This window comes from Pseudorasbora parva, chromosome 21 (genome assembly GCF_024679245.1).
Source record: "Pseudorasbora parva isolate DD20220531a chromosome 21, ASM2467924v1, whole genome shotgun sequence".
NCBI lineage: Eukaryota > Metazoa > Chordata > Actinopteri > Cypriniformes > Gobionidae > Pseudorasbora > Pseudorasbora parva.
Window position 1 is genome coordinate 19168558 of NC_090192.1, and position 27403 is coordinate 19195960.

The following is a 27403-nucleotide window of genomic DNA, read 5'->3' on the forward strand; positions in this document are numbered from 1 at the left end:
ATTGTGGGATTATAATATCCTACTGGTTTGGAATGTGATATTAGTGAGTAAACATTGACAGAATTTTCATTTTTGGGTGAACTATCCCTTTTTCCACATTTCATAAAGAACAAATTTCCCCATTCTATGTAAACATGTTATTGTCAATGCAATACAATACAACAGAGATTTACAGTACTTTCTAAAAATAATTCTACAGTAGCTAAAAATAGCACTGTTTAAACATTGACTTATAATTATAATTATATTGCCTTTGAGATCAAAGTCCTGCCTAACTCAAGGGCCCCTTGGGTCTCTTTTGAAATGCCCTTCTGTAATGTAATTCTAGTCAGTTCCTCTGTTAATTCCCAAGAACACACCCTTGGCAAAACAATGAACAGTCAAGTATGCAATAACAGAAACAGCCCAGCAAAAACAGGTTTCTGAACTCACCCCAGAAACCCAACTGAAGCACTTTAAAAGCACTCATGCCACTATTGCATAACTTACACGTACCTTAATGACAAAATGTTACAGTTTGTCTTTAAAACTAACCAACACAACTTTGACAAGGCTGTATGTAGGCTACTTGGTTTAATAACAGGAGGCCAACGACAAAGAAGATACACACGCAGTTTAAACCGATTTACCTTATATGTGCTCTCGGTGAGTTTGTTCACGTCCTCCGGGGCTCGAGACATTTTAGCAGGTATTCCTCAAACGTCCTTGGAGACAATGTGTTAATTTTAACTTTCCCCGTTCAAATCGTAAAGCTGTGTTTTCGTCCCACCTGTTAACGTGCGTGAAGCGGCAGATAACAGAGCGCTCGGGCTCTCTCGAAGAGAACACGATACTGCTGATGCACCGAAAGAGGATGAAACCTTTCCGCGCGACCTCATGCCACACGTGGAAAGGTGGGAGCCGTGACGTCATTACTAAACTAAAACATAAATGCCTTATTATCAATCTATATATACATCTATCTATCTATCTTTTTTTCTTTTTTTTTCTTATTGTTGATGCTTGTTACTTGTTTGTTTGAGCATTAATATTTTTTACACACACTTAGGCTACACTTTTAGGCTACATGTACACACCTAAATTCCACAAATTGTAAAATGAAAAAATATATTATAGACTACATTAAGTTGTAAAGCTGCCCATATGCGAAATAATGTAATGTATGTAATATATGTTTTCGTTCGTGGGTTAACAAAAGCCATACTCTTAAAATTTAAGATAAGGCTACTTTGTGCATTTGTGGACTGAAACTTTAGGCTAATATGCACGATAGTGAGAGTGATCGTATCAAATTAATTCGGTATCAGATTATTAATTTATGTGATATAAAGAATCTGATAAACATTTTTTACAGCGCCACTTTGTGGCAGTTTGTGTTGTAGTCCCTGAGTGACAGAAATTTGCACGTTCTATACAAATCTATCCAAAACCGTATAAATGGGCTTGTGAATTAGTCACGTTTTTTGCATGAATTATATATTCTCTTTGGCAGCACAACGCACATCATTATTCAGATGAGCATAAGGATTCAACTCGAGAATATGATTTCAAGCCTTTACCAAACTGCGTGACAGACATAAAAGCTTGAAAGACTCAGCAGTCATGCTCTTACAAGTCACAAGCTGTACAGATTTGGAGTCCACATGAACTGGTAAATATAGCTTGTAGCTCTATGTAATGGATATAAATATTATTTTGGCTAATAATTTAGTCTTTATGTTGAATGTTTATATTTCAAACTGTAAACTGATGTTCATCAGGGTCCGGAGTGTTCTGGTTCACATTTTTCTCTCCCTGATTTCCTTTGCTTTTGGGATACCCAACGAGTTGTCCCATCAGTTATCTGGTAAGCTGACTAGTCCTCTTCTCGCTTTTGACATTTGGTTGTCATTGGTGCAGGTTTGGATGTTACATAGTTTACTTTTTCACCATAGGAAATGTCAAAGGAAAGATTATTTTTCATCAAATGGAAGGGAACTCAACATACTTGCGGGATAGTGGGAAGCTGGCATCTTGCATACCTACCGTGGTTTCATTTGAGCTGTCTGACCCGAGACATAACCTGCACTCTGTCACATTTATATACACATGGGACTTGGGCAATGGGTAATTATTATTTGGTCATTCATTTCAATAAACTAATATTTTAGCTGTAAAATGTTTTTTTGACAGTTGTCTTTGTTTTCTAGGGAAGTGCGTAAAGGCTCAGAGCCTTTTGTGAAATATTACTACACCTTACCAGGGAACTACACATTAAAATTGAGCATTGGAACCAATCCACCCCAACATTCGAGAATGACTGGACTGTACTCTGTAGAATTGACTGTGTTAGGTGGGCACATAATTTTTGCTTATCACCAATGTTGTGATTTGATTTATACTACCACATGTGGTTAATATATCAAAGTTTCTTTTGTTTTGTAGATGCCATAAGGAGCATTGAATTTAGAGGACCTTTAATTTATAACGTGGACGAAAGCAGCAGTCTGTCCTTTCAAGTTGGAGGAAGGTAAAAATGTACTTCAACAAAGTTTTAAAAAATATTTGGAAATTCACTTCTTCGTATAGTGTTTTAATTTTCAGTCATTTTTTTCTATTGCATGTAATGTGTGTAGTCCTCCAGCTTGGCTGTGCTGGAGAGTTTTATCTGATTGCCTCACACCCAGACCAGCTTCCTGCAATTTAGTCAGGCTCTACAGGAACATATTCACTCTGAACTACACCTTCACATCAGTAGGAACATATTGCTTAGACCTGACTGTGAGAAATAATATCAGCAACCTCCAGACATCCTACAACATCTATGTGCAGAGCAGCCGTAAGTATAATACAATTATCTACAATTTTTTTAAATCCTATAAGTGGAAAATAATTGTCATATAATGGCATAATTGGAACATGTTGTGGCACAAATTAAAAATCTGTTATAATTTTCTCACCCTTGTGATGTTCCAAACCTCAATGACTTGTGGAACACAAAATGATTTAGCATAATGTCCAAGCTTTTTCTTTGCATGCAGTACAAGTGAATAAGGACCAGGGACACTATTAAACATAATTATGACAGATTTTTATTTTGGTTGAACTGTCCCTTTTAATACATGGAAAGCTGAGCCATGTGAATAAGCATGACCATTAAAAATCACTGTTTGCGTCAGAATACTGTGTCTGACCACATTTGACGCAAAACAGCATGGCCTCAGCATATACCTTTAGGCCACTGATTGTTTATTCATGATTCATTTATCTTCAGCATAGAGAAGTCTGAATGACCTAATAGTTCAACATTTTGACATTCAGGTTTTCAAGAAAGTTTTATGACTTTTAACAGGTTGAAAATTAAAGGGATAGAACAACACCAGAGTAAATAATGACTTAAGGAGATTCTGACTTCCTCGTAGAACTTGTCATGACAACTTGTAAACTAAAAATGGCCTGAAAGCTCTGATTTTTACCTCATGACTGCTGTAGATTCATTTTGTCTTTGTAGGTGTTGCCTTAGAAACGCATAAATACAAGTCAAAGGGGACAAATCGGAGCTTTCTGATAAATCAGAGTTCAGTTGTAATTTCTTAAAGATTCCCTATTATGGATTTTTGAAAATTGCCTTTCATGTAGTGTGTAACATAGTTCTAAGTGAATGAAAAAGTATGTTATTGTCTCTCAAAAGTAAAAGTCGACTCTGAGTCAATTAAACAAATTGTTTTTCAATTGCGTCCTTAGCCGCGTCGTTGTGATGTCACGACAAAACATTAGCATATTGCCTGTCCACTTATTGCGTGTGTAGAGACCAGGGAAACCTTGAACACTACAGCAGATCCTGGATAGCATCATGTTGAGAAGTGCTTTAAAATGTGTTTATTGTGTTTCATATTGTGTAAGTATCTGGTTATCTTACTGAAATATTGTGAATCAGTTGTGGGCTGCAGTGTTACATGACATGAAATTCAGTAAGTAAGGCCAGGACATCATCTTGCAAAACCCATGATCTTTATTCAGTGCTTGTATCCCTCCTAGTCAATGAGGAATTCTAGTCAACCGCCCTGTCGCCGAGAGTCCAGGAGTGAACCTTTTGACCAACAATTATTTTTAGAAAATCTGTCCACATTTATAGGACTCAGGTGAAGGAATCTGATGCAGGAAGGTTGTGATGAAATCTACTCCTAGGTGTGACTAAGGTCGCCGAGGGATAGGCAAAGGATGGTGTTTACCTTCAGGTGAGTTTCAAGGAGTCTCAGAGGTCTTAGGTGAAACGTCCCTGGACATAATGGTGTACTTCCTGGATCATAAAAGGACAACAGTAATGGTTACAGAGGAAGGAGAGAGTTTGCTGGCTGCTAGGGTGACCAGAGCCCAGAGAAGAGTAAATTGAGTCCATGAGGGTAAGGGTAAGGCTAGTGCAAATGGTACAGTGGGATTATTTGATCAGTGATTACCTCAAAAGGATGTTTTACTCTCTTTAGCCAGTGTCACCATTCTTCCAAGTGAGTCTGTTGGCCAGATGTTTGTGATTTTCAAATATCTGTTCCACCGGTTACAGTTTCTTGGAATAGAAGGCACATAATATGGAGTGGAAGTGGATCCCCCTGCCACTGTGAAAGTACTGCTCCAACTCCAGATGTGTATGCGTCCACCTCTATGATGAATGGTAATTCTGAATTCAGGTGGAGGATGTAAAGGCCTCCTTGAGTTGCTGGAACACGGTTACGAACAATGGGTTATAAGGTCTTTTCCAAGTGTCTTACCCATGATAAAATGGACAGTTAGGTTCTCTTGGCAGGGGATTTGAAGTTGAGATGGCGGAGGAATGTTCCTGAGATGAACTTCCAAGCTAACCTGGATTTGGTGCTGAGGGGGGCTGACTGTACAGGTAGGTAGGAGATTCCCCTCTGCAATACAATCACAGGTGGCTTTGGATGCAATGCTGACATTCAGATTGTGATAGGTGGAAGGAATCGATTTGCATGGGTTTAGTGGCTGGTGCTGGTGACTGGTCTGAGATTTATAGACCATATATTTATTTAAGCCTCCACTCGTGCTGATTGGGTAGACATGTTAATTATAGATTGCTGGTTGCTGGTTAGAATGACGTGATGATTGGATAGATAATTTGAACGTGTTCCTCCAGAACTTTGTTATTATAACATCATATAGTGAGTTGCAGCCGGAGTCCTGGGGAAGTCTCTGACGGTAAATCAATCATAAGTGCAGCTTCATTCCATCTTTGCCACTGCAAGGGTACGACATTTCTGGGCATACTCTGGTACAGAAAATGTTCCTTGACAAAGTTTGTATAGTTGGTAATGCACTGAGATCTTGTTAGCGGACTGACCAAAAACTTCCCCGAAATGAGTTATGAATGCATAGGAAGTGTGCGATTGGATTAGCTTGATCCCATATTTGCCACCTGCAACGCACGACCAAACAGCACAGAGATAATGTAAGTGATCTTTGCTCTGTCAGAGGTGAAGCAGCTGCATTTCAAACAGGAGTAATTTGAAGTAGAAAGCAGCTGCAATGGAGACAAACTGATGGAGTTTGTCGCTGGATGGGCCATGAGTCTGATGTGTGTCTGTCTAAGAGTGTGTGGACTGTGGAAGAAGGGACTGACGGAACTGGAGAACAAACTCAGTCAATGGGTCTGCGGGAGGGAAAGATGTAGCCCCTGCAAAATATCTGTTCCACCGGTTACAGTTTCTTGGAATAGAAGGCACATAATATGGAGTGGAAGTGGATCCCCCTGCCACTGTGAATATCATCTTATTCATGTGTTTTTTGGTCTGGTCTTCTGTCACAGGCAGTAGATCTGATGAATCCAAAAAAGATGATGATTCCTACAGGAAGAAGGTAAGCCAGGTAATACTGAGGTCAGACTGCACAATTTTTAAACTTATCGCTATTTTCACACTGTATGACTAAGACTTTCTGGGGTAGCATTCAGTTGCTGCTATGTTCACACTGCACAGTGGATTGGCAGCTGGTGGTTTCACATTACGTGACTGTACAAAAGGAAGAATTGCCGGCAACTCTGTCCCGTCCACAAAAAGCAGAAAAGCTTGCGATCCAAATTGCTGATTTGCAGTGAATAGTAGAACAAGAAAAAAGAAGAAATATTTGGAGAGAAGCGGGATCAAGGATTGTGTTCTGCAAAGAGAGTTGGAGGTAAATAAATAATTTTACAATGTTCTGCTGTCACAGCCAGTCAATCAAATGTTTGTGCTTCTTTTTGATATAATTGTAAATATATATATATTAAAATATATTCTGATCTATAACTCCTCCCTGAACTATCTGCTGCCCTGTATCTTTTTCAGTCAAGACACATTTCACACAGCAGGATTTTAAAATTGCTGAGAGGTCCAGAATGCCAAATACCTCACGGGTGTCAGGAATTGTCTGCAATTCTGTCAGATTGCGTCTTTGATCATTCACACTGCATGATTGTCACTTATGTGCACAAGCAGCGATTTGCCTATGATTTTGGGCATTTGTCGGCGATTACGCAAAAAAAGTTGAAATCGGGGCTCAAATCGGGCAGTGTCAACTCAGCATAAAATTGTTCTGGACACATCGCCTGAGCAGAACTTTCTTCTGGCAGGTGTCCGGGAACTATTGTGTGATCGGTCATACATTTAAAGTGGGCGTGGTTAATGCAAAACAATGTCTTTGTTCTTGCAGAGTATGTTCCAAGCTTAAGTCAGACACTTGTAAACATGATGAGACAAGACAACAGAGTCAAGGTGTACACCGGTTATATGGGAGTTCTTAATGACTGGAGACAGGTGCAGGTGGTTAATATTTCAGGGACTGGGAACGAGTGGTAGCAGCTAAAGAATCTGGTGCTGGCTTAGAATTGCTGCGTTATTATTCACCTACTTATACTACGACCTAAAAGTATGTACTATTTTTGTGAAGAAAAAGTACATACTTTTGGGTGTGTAGAAGAGTATGCAAGCTTTGGGACATAGGCCTAACTACTGCATCATCTATAATGGACTCTGTCGCTTAGTTTCCATGCATCCCGTCACCATTTAAACTGCCCTGTCAATCATCGTCACAATTAAAATCCTCCACATTCAGTTTAATTTTAACTTGGGAATACTCTTTTCAACATAGCCTACCATAATTTGGGACTTACTAATTCTGTTTTCGAATACTATTAAGTATGGATAGTATTCGAATTGAGACGCAGGGGATGAGTTTTTGACAGCTTGATATCCCAAAATCCAGTGTTTTCCATTATGTGACAACTGAGCTAAGATGGTGTCTGAAAGTTGCAGTTTTTGGATAGTTTGTGTGTAAATGTAAGTTTCTGACCAAATGTTTTCCACTTCTAATGTCATTAGCGAGAAATAACTTGTAGTTATTAATTATTTGCTTAGATATCACAAAGGCTTGCTCTATTTTGCTGTAGATAATTAAACCGTTACGGTTCCTCAGAAGTCTGTCCAATATCAGTTTTGTGATGTAACTTGCCTGTATGCGCAAACACTGCCTACAAAGTCAAGGCAACGAGACAACAAGTAAGCTGCATATGATTTCGGATGCAGCCAATGAATCTGCAGAGGTCAGGTGGTATAGTCATGTGGCTCAGAGCTCTGAGCTTATGAGTTTACAAGTAGTAGCCTAATTACAAGTTCTACGAGGATATGAATGCGTTTTTAAGAAGGAACACTCCACCGTTTTTAGAAATAGGGCTTATTCAATATAGTCTCAAGTCAATATCTGCCTAAGAAATAGCATAGTCTGCATTGCTATTTGTACTTGTTGTGAATATGCAGGCCACAAGAAGTAATTAGGTGGGAATTTTTTTTAGGATCACTTTTACTGGGACATGCTAACTGGCAACATAGGATCCCATTTATTATGCTAAGCTAAGCTAGAGGCAACCCTGCCAAACTAAAACATAGAAACAAAAAATGCATTTGCCCACACATCTAAATGTAGGAAAGAAGTTGAACAATCCCTATTTCTAAAAACGGAGGAGTGTTCCATTAAGTAATTAAGGTAATTCCGACATGGCGTGAACGCACATCCGGTAGGTGACGTCAAGTGATTGTTTTTATGATTGGATCATCGTAATTCATTCAGTATTGAAACCTTGTGTTGGATAGAAACATGTTAATTCTGAGTCAGATTCTTTAACTTTGTTTAGAACTTATATTGTGTCTAAAATGTAAGTTACAAAATATTGGCTTCATGTTTATTTGACTATTTGCTGTATAAAAGTAATATGCTGTTGGCTGAATAGGCTCAGCCGTCAAGTCCCATTTACCGCTAATCATTGAATGCTGTTTTTTTTGTGTTATGTTCCTTCTCACATATTTCCCCACAGCTGTGAGTCTTATCTTCATTTTGCCCTGCGCTGCAGTGATTGTTGCTACCCTCATATTCATCTCTGTGACTGTGTGTCGTCCAAAGCAGCAATCCATCATGTCTAAGGCACTGGTGAGTGATTCACATCAGGAAAGAAGAAAAGAATAACAACAGAGAGAAATAACAAATCTATTCTTTAGGATATATCCCTGAGATGCATCTTGTAATTTTCAAGGGGGTCTTAATAATGCAAAGATGTTTGTTTTTGTTGCATTTCTTTAATTGAGTTAATTAAAGGGATAGTTCGTCCAAAAAAGAAAATTCTGTCATCATTTACTCACCCTCATGTTGTTCCAAACCTGTATTAATTTCTTTGTTCTTCTGAACACAAAGGAAGATATTTTAAAGAATGCGGGAAACTGAAAAGTTCTGGGTCACCATTGACTTCCAATGCATTTTTCCATAGTATCCCAAAGCGGCCTGGTTACAAACTTTCTTACAAAAATATCTTCCTTTGTGTTCAGAAGAACAAAGAAATGAATACAGGTTTGGAACAACAAGCGGGTAAGTAAATGATGACAGAATTTATATTTTTGGACCAACTATCCCTTTAAGTGTAACCCTCAGGTTTGTCCAGTAGAGGATGACATGCACCACTAAATATTTAATCATTTGTTCAGTTAGAGGATGCTTTTGGATATCTGTCCTGTTAAATTATCCTTCAAATATTGAGTCCATGCTTCTTTCTTTATTTTATGAGATTGAAGTATAATGTATTATCTTAAAAGTCATTACATTTTGAGTTAAATATTTATTTTAACTGTATTTTTTTAAATAAGGAAATTATTTCTGCCCTTTAGGAGATTTTAAAGAATATTTATACATAAATGTAGTTTAAAAGGATAGAAAACAAAAATAATTGTTATGAAATAATTAAGAACCCTTGACTAAATTCTAATTGTTCAGACTAGTTCTTAAAAGAATGCTTTATTTCTTAGTGTAAATATCATTTTCATAATCTAAAGATTGTATAAAGAAGAACCTTTTGTGCAATTGAAAGGCTTCATGGAAATTAAGTTTTTTGTGGAACCATTGTTGGCAATAAAGAACCTTTATTTTAAAGAGTGAAAGACACAGTCATAAAGGTGCACTATGTAGTATTTTTGCAGTAAAATATCCAAAAACCATTAGGCCCAGTGTTATATACAGGTCCTTATCAAAGAAATTTGCACATTGTGATAAAGTTCATTATTTTCCATAATGTAATGATAAAAATTAAACTTTCATATATTTAAGATTCATTGCACACCAACTGAAATATTTCAGGTCTTTTATTGTTTTAATACTGATGATTTTGGCATACAGCTCATGAAAACCCAAAATTCCTATCTCAAAAAATTAGCATATCATGACAAGGTTCTCTAAACGAGCTATTAACCTAATCATCTGAATCAACTAATTAACTCTAAACACCTGCAAAAGATTCCTGAGGCTTGTACAAACTCCCAGCCTGGTTCATTACTTGAAACGGCAATCATGGGTAAGACTGCCGACCTGACCCTGTCCAGAAGGCCATCATTGACACCCTCAAGCGAGAGCGTAAGACACAAAAATAAATTTCTGAATGAATAGGCTGTTCGCAGAGTGCTGGATCAAGGCACCTCAGTGGGAAGTCTGTGGGAAGGAAAAAGTGTGGCAAAAAACGCTGCACAACAAGAAAAGAGGTGACCGGACCCTCAGGAAGATTGTGGAGAAGGACCGATTCCAGACCTTGGGGGACCTGCGGAAGCAGTGGACTGAGTCTGGAGTAGAAACATCCAGAGCCACCGTGCACAGGCGTGTGCAGGAAATGGGCTACAGGTGCCGCATTCCCCAGGTCAAGCCACTTTTGGGCTACAGAGAAGCAGCACTGGACTGTTGCTCAGTGGTCCAAAGTACTTTTTTCGAATGAAAGCAAATTTTGCATGTCATTCGGAAATCAAGGTGCCAGAGTCTGGAGGAAGACTGGGGAGAAGGAAATGGCTAAAGGCCTGAAGTCCAGTGTCAAGTACTCACAGTCAATGATGGTCTGGGGTGCCATGTCAGCTGCTGGTGTTGGTCCATTGTGTTTTATCAAGGGCAGGGTCAATGCAGCTAGCTATCAGGAGATTTTGGAGCACTTCATGCTTCCACCTGCTGAAAAGCTTTATGGAGATGAAGATTTCGTTTTTCAGCACGACCTGGCACCTGCTCACAGTGCCAAAACCACTGGTAAATGGTTTACTGAGCATGGTATTACTGTGCTCAATTGGCCTGCCAACTCTCCTGACCTGAACCCCATAGAGAATCTGTGGGATATTGTGAAGAGAAAGTTGAGAGACGCAAGACCCAACCTCTGGATGAGCTTAAGGCCGCTATCGAAGCATCCTGGGCCTCCATAACACCTCAGCAGTGCCACCAGCTAATCGCTTCCATGCCACGCTGCATTGAAGCAGTCATTTCTGCAAAAAGAATCTAAAATATATGAAAGTTTCATTTTTTTATTATTAAATTAAGGAAAATAACTTTATCACAATATGCTATTTTTTTGAGAAGGACCTGTATTTTGTTCAGATGAGTTCTTACAATATCTCAAATGTTTTCAACTATTTGAAAATTGTTAGAAAATTGCTATTTTAACTAGCTGGGACGTCTGAGGGAGTCCCCTGTCAATTGCATCATATCTGCGTTACCCTCGGTTTCCTCTCTTATATTTGGCAGAAATGCTTTAGCAGTTTAAACAAGTGTCACAGCAGCGAACACACAGAGTAACATCCATCATATAACATCATTTTAAACACACTTAAATGTATCTAATATTATAAACAGGGCTGCGTTACCTTATACTCATGACCGGAAAAATGGAAATAGCGTCGGCGACTGTGTCCCGTCAAAAAAAAAACAGCTGCTCACAAGCCGTGTGTTTGTGTAACAATCACTCCAGCGGCCTTGCTCGGCTTCCTCAACACTCGCTCCTGCTCTTCTTCATACTACAGTAACGTTAATGATCGCATCCATGAACATAAGTTCTGCCTGAGTCCTATCCCGATTCTTTTTCACCGGCTGTGAGGTGAAGACCACATGTCCCAAAATTCTGAGCTTAAATGTCCCATGGCATGAATTTTTTATTTTATGAGGTTTTTCAACATTAATATGAGTTCCCCTTGCCTGAATGTTGTCCCTAAGTGGCTAGAAATGTTGATCGGTGTAAACCGAATTCTGGCTGTCTTTCTCTGCCTTTGAGAGAATGAGAGCTCTGATTAGCTGATCTTGAATTCTCCTGTTATGACGTCATACCAGGACAGGTTACCTCCCCTTCCTCTGCTTTGCCCGCCCAGAGAATTAGTAGAAAAAGGAGTCCGTTTTATCAGTGGATGTCAGCAGCACATGCTTTACCATACGGATTTAACAGTACCGCCACAAACAGTGAGTAACAGTGTTCATTAATGCCTGATCTGGGATCAGTGAGTTCTGATGTGTAGCTAATCATTCAAGCAGTGTTGGGCTCCTAATGTGTGGGACTCCGTTTCTCTCTGTCTCTCTCTCTCGACTGGCAGTACTGCAGCTGCTCCAGGTCGTGCCTGACTAAAGCTTGGAACATACTCTGCAAGAACAAAGAAATTTGTTTTCTCGAGGTGGCACGAACAAGAACAAAGTTCGTTCTGGCAGTACATTCCATACTTCGCGAGAAAAGCAGCTGCCAATCATCTGCGTTTCCCCGCATTAACCCCCCCCCCCCCCCCCCCAAACCACGCTGCAAAGATGTCAGCCAATCACAACAGTGGGCGTTTTCACTGATGACTCACAATTAGACATTCCTCTTGAAACAGAGCATTCTAAACAGAGGGCTAATATCAGTATTGAAAAAATGCCTTTTATTTCTAAATAATGACATTTTTTGATGTAAAAACCATACTATTAATATGCAGGGCAGAAAATAAAGAGTGACAGTGAGCACAGCCAAAACAGCAGAGTGACCGTTTGGAATTATAAGATTTCTACATCGATATATACATGTATATCTATATACAGTCTGGGAGCAGATTTATTTGTCATTAGCTAATATTATAAGTGTAATTTCTCTCTTTTTGTCTGTGCAGGTGGCAGATAAGAATTATCTCTCCTTCACAGACATTGAGCTCCATGTCAAGGATGCAACCATCCCTTTGGGGTAATTCTCCTGCTTCTAAGACAAATGAAGCCCTACCCCTCCTTCATCGGCCAGATGCATCCCACAACACCCAACCCTGTCAGTCTCACCGTGACTGGTCTACATTACACTTGAAGTATTCCTTTCAATACATCTATTTACATTTGAAGCTGATATATATAGAAAGGTAGTTCTAATCTCACCATCCTATGAATCAACAATACCGAACCCATTAAAGCTTTTCGTCTGAATCACTCTTCTGTGTCTATGTGAACTCGCTAATTCTCCTTCCTGTTTTCTCTGCTCTTTTAGTTCATATATGAGTGGGTTTCAAGGTTTCTCTTTGTGATGGTTTCATTTGTTAATGCAAAACTCCTCGAGATCCTAATGGATGTTGACATTGGTGATGAACCTTTTAAAGTAGGAAAGTATGAGGTTAGAGGGATTGCATGCAGTTCAACAAGTTTGCCTTATATTGTTACAATTGTAAACCTGACCCAAATGGACACAACACACCACTATAGAACGATCATATTTCTTTGCGAGTGATTATGAGGGAGACTTTCGTTGTGTAAGACCTAGAGCTCTTTCTGTTGAAATGAATGGGTCTGACCTGTATATTCCTGCTGTGATGATCAATGACATTTGCCATCTGCACTGTGAGGTACCAGGAAGACAAGAATTAAAGCTCCACAAGGGACTACAAAATACCTCTCTAGGTCAAAGGCTACAGATGAGCAATGCATCATACATCTAGTAATAACTGTGCCCTTCAACTCAAAAGTATTTGAGGCATTATTCTTGCCCTTGGAAGTGTAACAGGACTCATATGTATGTGGAAGGACCTGAATATGTTTCTTAACAAAAATTTAGCAAAAGATCTTCCTCCGAATTTTTTTATTTTTTTTACAAGGAAGCAGTCAACCAATTCAAATACAACCATGCACACGGATTTATCATAACTTACAGTTCAAACATTCATTTTTGAAGTCTTTTATTTTCTCAAAGAAAAAAAGTACATTGCTGTCACTGCTGCAGTACCCTAACGTACCAAACCGAAAAGGTAGAATGCACTCTTAAAGTACTGATATATTATACCTTTTAGGGTAAATATGTACCATTTAGGGGTACAAACATACCCCTAAGGGGTACCTTTTTACTTTTGTACTTTCGGGGTACCGCCAAAGTGACAGCATTGCACCTTTTGTTGAGTGTTGAAATACTGTAATACAGTAATGCACTGAACTCATTGTGAAATATATGAATACTATTTCAAAAATGGTTTTGTTTTTTGTTAAAAAGGTTAAAACTTTTTAAAAATGTTAAAAAAAAATTCAGTATTGTTTGATTAATAAAGTGCTTAAGATTATGTTAATGTATTTCACTTTTGACCCATTTAATGCATCTTTGCTGAAGTATTAATTTCTTTAAAAAAATAATTGTGTAATTATCTAGGTGTGCTGTATTTTAGGAAATGAATAATTTGGAGATAAACTTAAATCAATAAATTCAAACCTTTGATTTGATACATATATATATATATATATATATATATATATATATATATAGAGAGAGAGAGAGAGAGAGAGAGAGAGAGAGAGAGAGAGATTTTTTCATTTGAATTATTCCAACATCAATTGTTTTGTATTATTATTAACTTAAATTGATCATTTGATTGAATCCAAGTTTAAACAGCTTCAACTTTGAGATCTCAGTATTTTCACATAACCCAATAATTAAATTCAGTAAATTCAATAAACTGTGTCGATTTATGATATTAATTCTTATGGTGACAACCACAAACTGTGCCTCATGAAAAAAACAAAAAACACATTCACAATTTTTGAATTATTATTATACTTTTAGCGTTTATAATTCTAAACAAATACATCTCTCCCTTGTTCAGATTCATACTGCTTTGCACACTCTAAATCACACAGCCAGTAGTATAATCCATTATCTACTTCCCTTCAAAGCTCATAATGTTGATGTGTGGCTGAAATGCATTTGGCAGAGCATGAGTTTACAAAAATCTTTAAAGTGTTAATCATCTCAGGGATGTGAGCTGTGAGGAAGCTGGAGATTTTCTCTCCCTGTAGGTGAAGGTCACAGATGCAGCTGTTTTCTTTCTAGAACCCGGAGACCTTCTCAACATCCCGGGCTAAACACTGTACGCGCTGACCTCTAACACCACTCACCACTTTTTATTATGTCCACCTCTCTAAAGGTCATTTTCTTTTTTTAAATAGTTTTGTTTGTCCAGTCCTGTGAAATGTCCCTCTGTGACACGAGCTTTAGCTTGGGACTGATCTCATCCCTTAAGACAGGCTAATGCCCTCTGAGCCACCTGTCCATCAGAACATTGTGATTACATGCTCTCCTTCCACAGTTGCATCTACAGAGGTTACATTCAGAAAATAGTCTCATTATAGTACTTTTCTATGGTAGATTTGGGTAAATTTGGTATATATATTTTTTTAAAAAACAATTAAAATTAACCACGTCACAAACAAGCAGGGCCAATGAACAATGTCTGTAAGAAAGTTACTTCCTATTAAACTATTATTTTTATTGATTGGTGCTGAAAAAACAGCCTCAACCATAATAGAAAATATAGCAGAAGAACAAAAAGATTTCAATGCTAACTTTATTTTTCATTGGCAATTACAGGTTAGCAGTGTCACGCAAACCTTGAATAATTGGCACAGTAAACAAAAAAGGCTTTTCATTAAACAAAATATGGGTTTTCCTGACATTGCATAAACAAAACAACACTAAATTACATATAAAAGCAGGGTATAAAAATATGATCATATATTCAAAGAAACAGACCTCGCAACATAATGCACAGTTAATTCATAGTCTTCAAAATATCCGAGTGTTAAAGCATTTATAATCTTCAATGGTTAATTCACTCAGCATAAACAGAGATGGGCTCTAAAAATAGTTGATTCTCAATATTTTTAAATAAATGTGTTTATAAGAACCTATGAGATGTTTTTAAAAGATTTATGGTGCTTTAATAAAATTATTTGAGCTAATGCTAAACAGGCTAAAGTTTCCCACTGTAAAAGTAGTCTCCCTCACCAAAGTCTAAATTTTAGACTTTTGACTTGTGCAGTACAAGACCTTCAAATTAAAAACAGCTTTGCAATGACTTTTGTGACTTAGGCCCCCTAAAGGGCAACGATGCACACTCAAAGAGGACAAGGAAAGATGCGAGAAAACAAACTACCTTTACTATTAAATGTGAAAGCATTTGCTGTGTTCATGCCATGTCGCAATTACTAGATGACAACAAGGGACATCCGATTTGGAGCTGTTCATGTCCTCAAAATTAGGATTTTTCTGTGGCAGTGCTATTTACGTCAAAATTATAAGTGTATAGTCAAATAGTCAAAAAGTAATGCAAATGCCTTATTAAACTTACAGTTTATTTAGCAGGGCATTAGATAGTTATTCTATGCTAACACTGTGCTAGCTACATTAAACTGATTATTCATGCATTAAGACATTAACAGTCAATTATAGGAATTATTTAATATTACAAAATAACGGCTTAGCGACATTTTATTGTATTTCCACATGATGAGGTTTAAAAATCAGAGTTTATGATTTTTACGGTTTATTTTAACCGGTTAAATATATTACATTTCGAGAATTTAAGTGTGTACTCAAACGTACGGTTGATTTTTAAGATTCTTAATAATAGTGCACCTCCACCACTGAGGAGATTTGTACAGCTCTGTTCAGAAAAGACTACCAGGACATCTAGGTCCACAAGTCGAAATGATTGCAGATTACCTAATAGAAGCTCTGCCTTTGCACAGACAGCCTTTTCATTAAAAGCTGTTAAAGAATGGAACAATCTTCCAGATAGTCTGAAATTATCCTCTGATCTGAGGGATTTCTCGCAAAATGTAAGAAAGGTATTATTAGATAATCAATTATGTCAGCATTGATTATGTTTATGGTTAGCGAGTTTTTAATGTTGCAATTTTAAACGGTTTATTGTTAACAGTATGTATAGGGTTAGTTTACGCTGAAGTATGAATGTAAATGTGGTTGTAAATAGATAGTGAGTTGTTTAGATGCATATATTTAATTGTTTTATCTGCCCAGGGACTGCGGATGGAAATTAGCTGTAGCTAAATCTGGTGTGAAGCATCTTTTCATTTGTAAGATTAATGTACTTGCACATGGTCCCTGTCAAATAAATAATAAACATAAACATGAGTTGTAATAACAAGTTCTACAAGGACGTGAAAGTCGTAATCTCGTAATTCCGGTAATGCCAACATGTCATGAACGCAGCTATATACTAACAGGATAAGCGTGTGTGTGTGTGTGTGTGTGTGTGTGTGCTTTTCTGTACAAAGAAAAGGTGACATGGTAATGTACCATCCATGGAGTATCATGTAAATACATGGTACATAAACATGATGATCATGGTATTTATCAGAGTACCATGGTAGTACCATCAATAATTTCTGCAATGCCAATATCCTTTAGCCTCAAATTTGTCAACTGAAATGTTACATTTATCTGTATGTTGTAATCTGTCCAAGAATATTCAAATATATTGTTGATATCGTTAGGTAGATTTTTCTTAAAACTATTCGCTACTTGTTTTGAGTGATGAAGATAAATCTTTTTTTGAGGATGAAAAGGATATATTGTTGGCTATTATCCACAAACACTTTTAATTGTCAAAAAGCCGGTCTTCACATAGCTCCAGCGGCCACTTTGAGGCTCCACCGAACACCTCGATGTTACTATCGGTCCAGGCCACCACGTTCCCAGGCATGTAGGATGAGCAGTTTGACATGGCGATGATATCTGTTGAGCGCAGGACCCGATCCCAGATGTTAAAGTGGCTCAGCTCCCCCACAAAGGCCTGGGTGGCATCAAAGCGACCCCCTACTACATCCTGTTGAGGCCATAAACGACAGGCCTCGTTAAGACAACAACAATATCCCCTTTTATTCACTCTTAGAGCATGTGCATGCTAACTCTACGACATTGTTTGCTGTCTAAGGTCAAGTTTTATTTAAAATGTAAAGCTCATGAGTCAGTAACACTATTGTGCAGTGATGGCATAATATTACAGTTACAGTGTGACTGTGTCTGGGAATGCAGCAGAAACTGCTGTATCAGCTCTGCTTCTGTTCTCACCTGCTCTTGGCCCAGGATGAGGACTCCTCCGGACTTGATAGGGTGCCAGGGGGCAAGATTGTCTCCTGAACCTAATCTTTGGCCATCCTGGTAGGCTTCCCAAAGCCCATCCCTGGTTGTCCAAGTGATGCAGACATGGTGCCATCTCCCATCGCTCAGTGATAGAGGTAGTTGCGTCACCTATTTGACAACGGGAGATATTCAAAATTGTTTATCAAAATTATTTTCTTTCTTTCATGAAAGTGAAATCTTAGGTTTTCCACACAGGGAAAATGGATGGTGATTTAAACAAACTGTAAAGAGACAAAAAGCAACAAAAAATAGCCATATGATACATACATATCATAAAATTGCTTTTTATGATAGACAGAAATAAAGAATAGTTCAAACAAAAATTAAAATTATGTCATCATTTACTATACTTATGTTCTTCTGCAGAACACAAAACATAGGATGGGTACTTTATATTAGGTTGGTGATAGGGTGGGTACCTTAAAAACTATGTACTAACATTTAACATACTAATTATCTGCATGTAATTACACCTGTATTAATTAATTAGAAACACTAATAGTAATTAGTAATTAATTTCTGTAGTTAAATTTACATTCACCTAAATGATTATTAGGAACACCATACTAATACTGTGTTTGACCCCTTTACGGCTTCAGAACTGCCTTAATTCTACGTGGCATTGATTCAACAAGGTGCTGAAAGCATTTTTTAGAAATGTTGGCCCATATTGATAGGATAGCATCTTGCAGTTGATGGAGATTTATGGGATGCACATCCAGGGCACGAAGCTCCCGTTCCACCACATCCCAAAGATGCTCTATTGGGTTGAGATCTGGTGACTGTGGGGGCCATTTTAGTACAGTTAACTCATTGTCATTGTCAAGAAACTAATTTGAAATGATTTTGATATTTGTGACATGGTCCATTATCCTGCTGGAAGTAGCCATCAGAGGATGGTACATGGTGGTCATAAAGGGATGGACATGGTCAGAAACAATGCTCAGGTAGGCCGTGGCATTTAAACAATGCCTAATTGGCACTGAGGGGCCTAAAGTGTGCAAAGAAAACATCCCCCACACCATTACACCACCACCACCAGCCTGCACAGTGGTAACAAGGCATGATGGATCAATGTTCTCTGTTCTGTTTACGCCAAATTCTGACTCTACCATCTGAATGTCTCAACAGAAATCAAAACTCATCAGACCAAGCAACATTTTCCAGTCTTCAACTGTCCAATTTTGGTGAGTCTGTGCAAATTGTAGCCTATTTTTCCTATTTGTAGTGGAGATGAGTGGTACACGGTGGGGTCTTCTGCTATTTTTAGCCCATCCTCAAGGTTGTGTGTGTTGTGGCTTCACAAATGCTTTGCTGCATACCTTGGTTGTAACGAGTGGCTATTTCAGTCAAAGTTGCTCTTCTATCAGCTTGAATCAGTCGGCCCATTCTCCTCTGACCTCTAGCATCAACAAGGCATTTTCGCTCACAGGACTGCGACATAATGGATGTTTTTCCCTTTTTACACCATTCTTTCTAAGAATGTGCGTGAAAATCCCAATAACCGAGCAGATTGCGAAATACTTAGACCGGCCCGTCTGGCACCAACAACCATGCAACGCTCAAAATTGCTTAAATCACTTTTCTTTCCCATTCTGACATTCAGTTTGGAGTTCAGGAGATTGTCTTGACCAGGACCACACCCCTAAATGCATTGAAGCAACTGCCATGTGATTGGTTGATTAGATAATTGCATTAATGAAAAAATAAACGGGTGTTCCTAATAATCCTTTAGGTGAGTGTATAATTAACTTCCCTTACACCAAACCCTACCCTTAAACTCACCCATACCACCACACCTGTCCCTAACTTTACCCATATCCCACCTCCATTTCATCAAAAGTGTTTTGCAATACAATATGAACACAATAAGTACATTGTACTTACTTTTTGATGTCCTCCTAATATAAAGTGGGACCAAAATAGATATTGAAGACTGTTGGCAAACAGACCTTTTTGGTTTTTGTACATAAAAAACAAACAAAAAAGAATTTTCAAAGAAAAAATATATTTTCTTTTATGTTTTATAGAAGAAAAAAAAGTCATACAGGGTTGGAATGCCAAGAGTGATAAAGAGACTGGCAAGAGACGATAAATGAGGACGATGACAATGACGGTGAACTATCCCTTTAAGTCATTGTACACTGATAATCTTCCCCTATGCTCTAAATATCAGTGGTGCTATTAAAACTTTCCATGTCGTGTTTCTAGGTCACATGACCACCTCGTGCAACTAATTTAAACGGTATAATTTTACACAATGGGATTTCAAAACTGCAGTGGGTAGAAAGATTAACAATGAAATATTTTAATTTTAATCTATTTTTAACTAAGCTCATATGGCTTCAGAATAATATAGTCATGGACCACTTTTATGATACTTATTATGCTGCTTTTTCTTTTTTGGGAGCATGGCGATATGAATCACTATTCACTTTCATAAAATCCTTTGTTTTACAGAAAAACAAAACTATGATGAATGAGCAAATGATAACAAAATATACATTTTCAACTCCAAACTTTCTTTTCTTAAAGGTCCCATGGCATTCAATTTTTATTTAATGAGGTTTTTCAACATTAATATGAGTTCCCCTAGCCTGAATGTTGTCCCTAAGTGGCTAGAAATGTTGATCGGTGTAAACCGATTTCTGGCTGTCTTTCTCTGCCTTTGAAAGAAGGAGAGCTCCGATGAGCTGATCTTGAATTCTCCTGTTTAGACGTCATACCAGGAAAGGTTACCTCCCCTTCCTCTGCTTTGCCCGCCAAGACAATTGGTAGAGAATGGATTCAGTTTATCGTGGCGATGTCAGCAGCACAGGCTTTACCATATGGATTCAACAGCAGCGCCACAAACAGTGAGTAACACTGTTCATTAATGCCTGATCTGGGATCAGTGAGTTCTGATGTGTAGATAATCATTTAAGTTCACACAGACTTTCTTTCTAAATCATTTATTATTGTCAGTCCTGCCGCTGGCCGTCTTGATGCATCAGTGAATCAAGCCAGTAACTAAAACCATCAACTTCACGTCATTTCTGTTAGCAGCATGAAACAATTACGCTGCTCATTATGCTCAACAGAAGCTCTTACTGTATTCATGGTGTGCTTGCTGTTAGCTGTGGTGAAAGCATTTTGTAAGAGAAATAACGTTGGAAATTTCACTCGTGTTTATTCAGAGCTCTCAGATATAAACTAAATAAACCCGTGCTCTCTAAAACTCGGTACAATAACACTTCCTCAGCAATCTTTCCCCAGCTCCGTGTCTCTCGACTGGCAGTGAGTGCTGCTGCTGCTCGTGCCTGACTAAACCACGCCCCCTCCGCCACACAATCTCATTTCAAATGCAAAGATGTCAGCCAATCACAACAAAGGTTTTCACTGAAGACTCACAGCAGACACGCCCATTGAAACAAAGCATTCCAGCCAGAGGGCTAATATCTGTATAGAAAAAAATGCCTTTTATTTCTAAATTATGATATTTTTTGATGTAAAAACCATACTAACAATATAAGTACATCTCAGGAAACAGTATAAAATAATAAAACAATCTATGCCATGGGACCTTTAATACATTGTTTCTTTACCTTGTCATTGATGAGCAGTTCTATGGGGTTATGGCCCCATTCGATCAGTACGATCTCATTTGCCTGTCCAGGCACTCCGTAGGAAAATGGGGTTCCAATGCCAGGGCTTGAACCGGACTTGAGCCACATGCAGACAGTGAAGGCGTACATTTCTGGTAGGCTTTTCTTTACTTGTCCAAAAAGGTAATTTGTGCGAAGAGGAAGAGAAATCTTGAAATTTTCTGGTGATTTGAATCCAGCTCCTCCTAAAGGCAAAAAGTGTGATTTATTATTGCATCATCTCTGGAATAATGCAGAAATATGCTGACGGACCACAAAACAACCTAATTATCCCCTTGGCCCAAACTCTTTCAAATCAAACATTAAGAAAAAATAATGTGGACAGCTATGATCAAGACTAGAATTTAATGTAGAGGAAACCAAGAGGCAAACTGTAACACTATATCAGATAAATATGGGAATATAATAATAATTATAATTATAATAAATTGTATTTGTAATGCACTTTATATTAAACAAAATCTCAAAGTGCTACAGAATTAAAACAATCAACAACAATAAATAAGTAAATAAAATAAAATAGAATAAATAAAACTGAAAAATTAAGAAGTAACAAATCAATCAAAAGCTCTGTTAAAAAGGTGGATTTTAAGACCACGTATAAAAGCATCTACAGTCTGTGGGGTCCGCAAGTGGCCAGGGAGAGCATTCCGGAAACTATGGGCTATAGAGCAGAAGGCCCGATCTCCCATAGTACAGAGTTTGGTCGTGGGAGTTTTAAGAAGATATGTTGAAATAGAGCGGAGGTTACGTGTGAACATATACATATATTCACACGTAACCTCCAGTTGCTAGACTCAACTAGACCCCTGAAGGCCTGCTGTGGCCATCTGTCACCAATATGTTAGCAGCAGATCCTTTAAGTCCTGTAAATTGTGAGGTAGGGCTTCCATAGATCGAACTTGTTTTTTCAGCACATCCCACAGATGCTCGATTGGATTGAGATCTGGGGAATTTGGAGGCCAACACCTCAAATATGTTGTTGGGCGCCCCTTAAACTATTCCTGAACCATTTTTGCTTTGTGTGCTAAAACAGGTCACAGCCACCAGGGAATACAATTTTCCTCAGCCACCCAAAGCATCAAATTGCCTCCCCTGTCTTGCCTTCTTCTCATAGTGCATCTTGGTGCCGTGTGTTCCCCAGGTAAATGACACACACGTATCTGGCCATCTACGTGATGTAAAAGAAAACATGATTCATCAGACTTCGCTCCGTGCATCAATGAGCCTTGGCCACCCATGATCCCTGTCGCAGGTTCACCACTGTTCCTTCCTAAGACCACTTTTGACAGATACTGACCACTGCAGACCGGGAACACCCCACAAGAGCTGTAGTTTTTCCTGCTTTAGATCAACTTTGAGGACATAAAATTCACTTGCTGCCTAATATATCCTACCCACTAACAGGTGCCATAAAGAGATAATCAGTGTTATTCACTTCACCTGTCAGTGGTCATAATGATATGCCTGATCAGTGTATGTATCAGATAGGACAGTGTAGAGGATCAGACAGGAAAGAAGGGAGCACTGGAACTCGACCCGGCAAAAGAACTCGGATCACCAGATATATGTCGCAATATGCCCACAAGGCTCAGCTCTGACAAATATGGGAATAATTTACCTAATTTTGAAGCACATAGTACTAAACAGTTACAAACATTCTAAATAAAATGTTACAAAACTTTTTAGTCTCCTGTACTTTAAAAAGAAGAATAACTAGAAGCAGACCTTTCTCCAGTTCAGAGATCCTGTTCATGAGAGAGTTCAGGGTACTGTCCGTGCGCTGGCGATGAGCGACTGTCTCATTATACAGCTGAGACTTCTCTTCCTCGAGCTCATTGACCTTCTTCAGCAGTTGATTCTCCAGGTCCTCCAGTCTACGCTGCAGAATAGTTCTCAGCTCATTAGGGAAGGAGGCACCAGAGATATTGGCTCGCATTTGCTGTTGCTTTGGAAAGAAATGACAAAAAACGACAAGCATTGGATTCCTAAACATAGCTGACAGAATTGAACAAAGGCTTTTTCTTAGCTGAATAGAACTTATTCCATTCTGAACCATTCCATCTGTTATTTTTTTTTTTACATCAATATAATATTTGGTCCAGGACCCAGTTATTAAGAAGATGATATTTTTTTTCCCATTCACAAATCAATTTTAGGTTTCAAGCTTTTTCTTTAACACCTGTGCAGGTAAAAAAAATTGTCATTCTCTCTCTCTCTCTCTCTCTCTCTCTCTCTCTCTCTCTCTCTCTCTCTCTATATATATATATATATATATATATATATATATTTTATGCTTTGTAATCTAATTTTTTTGTTTATCAAAATCATTTAAATGCTAACGATAATTACAAAAGAGCTCAACTAATATTCCTTTTTTTATTTTTTTTTAAAGATGTTTTCATGGCCAAACCTTTACATTTATAGCATCTGTGAAAAGCCAATAATGGTTTATAGAAAAAACACCATAGGATAATTAATAATAAACAATAAAAACATAAATAAAATGAATTGTTGTGTTGCAGGGACACTGTAAAAAGAGCTAACCTGCCCTGCAATTGTTGTAGCTATTTTTACCTGATTTTATTGGCTTTGTTGATAAATTAATCTTGGTTAATTATATGTTTGTTCAGTGATGTTAAATAATATTTTTTTAAACTTGATAACTTGTATAAAACCAGTTAATTTAGAATTTTTTCCAGTGTAAGTAAATACAAATATTTTTTAAGGAATTCACTTTAATTCACTATAATTCAGCTTTTTATCAAAAAGGGCTTCAAGGAAAAGATATATAATTAAAGGGATAGTTCATCCAAAAAAGAGGATCCTGTCATCAGGATCATCTACTCACCCTGAAGTTGTTCCAAACCTGTAAGAATTTCTTTCTTCTGCTGAACACAAAATAATTATGTTAAAGAATATAGGGAACTGAACAGCTGATGGACCCCGTTGACTCCATACTATGGAAGTCAATGGGGTCCATCAACTGTTTGGCTACCAATATTCTCCAAAATATCTTCTTTTGTGTGTTTAGCAGAATAAAATGATTCATACAGGCTTGGAACAACTTGAGGGTGAGTAAATGATAACATAATTTTCATTTTTGGGTGAACTATTCATTTAAGCAAATGACCCTAAAACACTAACTAAATTAACTTCCCCACTAGTTTGTTAACAAAAACTCATTCAGTGTCATATAGGAAGAAAAAATATATAGGATGCATCGTTTAAGGGTTACCGTTAGCTCCATCATTTCAAACAGACAGATTAACACCTGACATTTAAGTGGCATTGGCACATTCCAGACGTTTTGTCGCTTGGGGCATCATAAGTAACTTTGCCATTTGTGGTTAAGGGATAGAGACGTACTAACTAATGAGATAATCCCTGTAAATCTTCAACGCCTCCACGTAATTACTAAAATAGTCGTGGCAGAGAAACATCCAGCACAACTGCCTTTAGTCATGTAATCTGTTTACTTAGGCTACACACATACTAGAACACGGAAAAGCGTCAAACTTATCTGAAATAATGTCTTGCTTACCTCTAAATTTTCCAGTCGATCCTTCAGACCCTGCATTGTCTTTCCAAGAACGTCAATTGTGTCATTGGGATCTTTAGGCACATCATCCATTGTGTCCTTATTCAGTTTCCTAAATGTCTCGGAGTCAGACTCGCATCGTGACAGTTTAGATGTCAGCTCTTTAATCGTTCCTAACTGGTTGACAATTGTTTCCTTCTGTTGTAAAATTGTCTCCCGAAGTTGCATGACCGTGTTTCTCAATTCCTCCTCTTCAACCGATGAGATTTGAACAGGCAGAGACTGCACGGGGCAACTTGTATCCTTGTCAATGGGGACAGCAGTACATAGAAAACGCTCACCTTTTTCATTTTGTCCATAGACAACTTTTACACACGTCAGTGCATAGATGAGTCCGGCGACCAGATGAAGCATTTTGTAGTGATGTAACAGGCGCGCGTGGAGGTTTTAATAATCTGTATGCGAATGTGTTGAATCCAAAAACTTACCTCGAACTACACAGCGCGTAAAAGATTTCCATCGGTGGATATTAGTGATGATCCCCTGCCCTTTGAACTACTGACTCCGGCTTCTCGCGCTGCTGCTGCATCTGAGCGCCACAGTCAACGGTGAACTTCAGCGATTGGAGGAATCGGATTGGCTGTAGTATTAACGTCACTGGACCTTGTAGCTATAAAACAACCTTCCTAAAAAAAATCGAGCAGCTTTAATCCAACATGATAGCGAGAGTTTTTATTTTTATTTTTTTAACAAAGTACATATCTCTCCAAATGTCCTCTTTAATATGTGGCCAGTCGCAAATGTATAGGCTAGGTCTGCATTATAAATCTATTTAACACATGGATTATTTATAACTTAGTGTCTTGGGTAAAAAAACTACTCTTATAACCTTTAAGATTTGGGGATTTTACATTGTATATCTATAGGTAAAGGTGGATTGTTTAAACGTCTGCCATGTGGATGTGAATAGCCTATTATAAATTGCTTGTCTATTAATTAATGTAGGATAGGTTAATTTTAAAACTCACTCCTAAACTGTTTAAATTATTTTAACATAGACTACAAAAAGTGTCATTGTTCCAGAGTAGCCCATCTGTATTAAAACTAATTGAAAACATTGACATTTAAAATGTTGTGCATGAATTAACTGCAGTAATAAAATTATGTGTAATATAACAATTACCATCTTCAATCAACACCCCACTGGAAACAACTATATATATGTTTCCACACTATGCTTTCCTGATCTCCTCACTGTCCTATCCAATAAAGACATAACATAAAAAATAAAATAAAAAAAACATATTGGGAAAAATGTCCCCACAAAGATGCCAATATCCATCCAAATCCATTTTTCTTGTGGGGACATTTTTTGGTCCCCATGAGGAAAGCTTATAAATCATACTAAGTAATGTGTTTATTTTATTTTTTATTTTGAAATGTAAAAATGGAGTACGTTTTATGTGATGAATAGGTTTAGGGGTATGGGATAGAATATACAGATTGTGCAGCATAAGTCTTTATGGAAGGTCATAAAACATGATAAGTGTGTGTGTGTGTGGGGGGGGGGGGGGGGGTATCAGGACACAAATGTATATGATGACATATATTACAAGGAGAGGGTGAAATATGAGGACATTACCCATGTCCCCACTTTTCAAATGCTTATAAATCACACAGAATTAGTTTTTTTGAGAAAGTAAAAAAGCAGAATGTTTCCTGTGATTGCCTGTTCGGTTATTTAAAATGCATAAATGCAAATCAAAATGTTCTTGCATAAAAATGTGGCTGTAAATGCAACTGAAGATTGAGCCTCAGCTCGTTTCTAATTGGTTAAACTAATTTTAATCGGAACCCGGTGTCCCCTATCGCTTACGTATGTTCTGTAACTACGGATGTGGGCAAGAGGAAGTTAAATGAGATTTAGATTAGTTTTACAGGTCACTGTGAGGGGTCACGTGTCATCTGCAGTAAAATGGAAAGCAACGGAAGTGCTGCATTATTGCATTATTCACTTATTCACACTGCTGTGAGCAGGCGAGGTTACTCAGTAGTTTTCAATGTGAAACTATCAAAGTAGATTTTATTTTAAAATGTTTAAAATGCATACTATATAAGTAGAAGAAATATAATTATATTTATAAATATATAAATAGAAGAAAAAATATTAGGCTAATGTTGATTTACGTAAGTAAACGTGGTGTGCCTTTGGACCAGAGCAGAGATTTAACAGGATCATTATCAGAACTTGGCTTTTCACCAGAGTCACTGCGGAGAAAACTGATGCCGGGAGCAGCCCAAGCGTATTGCTGAGCCTGGCAGAACTTTGACACCTCCTCAATGGTGGTAAGAACATACAGTCAAACGGACACTGCACAATTAATACTGCGTTAGAATGTGTTAGTAGGCTATACAAATGAATTGACAATCAGCAAGTTACTATTAACCACTTAAACTCCGTGGACCCTGTACAGGGTGTGGAGGAGT

General features: G+C 37.8%; 3 protein-coding genes across 5 annotated transcripts in view; 1 reads left to right on the plus strand and 2 right to left on the minus strand.

Annotated features, from left to right (window-relative positions):
• Positions 1 to 860, minus strand: part of baiap2l1a (BAR/IMD domain containing adaptor protein 2 like 1a) — a 31970-nt gene extending 31110 nt beyond the window's left edge. The window contains exons 1-2 of one of the 3 annotated variants that reach the window (XM_067430025.1): positions 770 to 860; positions 630 to 704 (exon numbers count right to left, since the gene is read on the minus strand). In XM_067430025.1, the coding sequence (XP_067286126.1) occupies positions 630 to 680 (51 nt within the window). In that variant the 5' untranslated portion in view covers positions 681 to 704; positions 770 to 860. Of the gene's footprint in view, positions 1 to 629 lie in introns of all 3 variants that reach the window. The other 2 variants (XM_067430024.1, XM_067430026.1) reach the window with 2 other exon arrangements.
• On the plus strand, positions 805 to 12738 carry tmem130 (transmembrane protein 130). Its single transcript, XM_067430027.1, has 9 exons — positions 805 to 893; positions 1493 to 1651; positions 1761 to 1846; positions 1935 to 2106; positions 2190 to 2332; positions 2425 to 2509; positions 2616 to 2818; positions 8336 to 8448; positions 12435 to 12738. Exons 2-9 carry the CDS (start codon positions 1644 to 1646, stop codon positions 12507 to 12509), a joined length of 885 nt encoding a protein of 294 aa, XP_067286128.1. The 5' UTR covers positions 805 to 893; positions 1493 to 1643; the 3' UTR covers positions 12510 to 12738.
• Positions 12739 to 15113: 2375 nt separating this feature from the next.
• Positions 15114 to 25487, minus strand: nptx2b (neuronal pentraxin IIb). Its single transcript, XM_067429445.1, has 5 exons — positions 24920 to 25487; positions 23104 to 23323; positions 21316 to 21560; positions 17660 to 17839; positions 15114 to 17414 (listed from the first exon to the last, which is right to left on the minus strand). The coding sequence occupies exons 1-5, from the start codon at positions 25328 to 25330 to the stop codon at positions 17187 to 17189; spliced, it is 1284 nt and encodes a 427-aa protein (XP_067285546.1). The 5' UTR covers positions 25331 to 25487; the 3' UTR covers positions 15114 to 17186.
• Positions 25488 to 27403: the final 1916 nt, after the last annotated feature.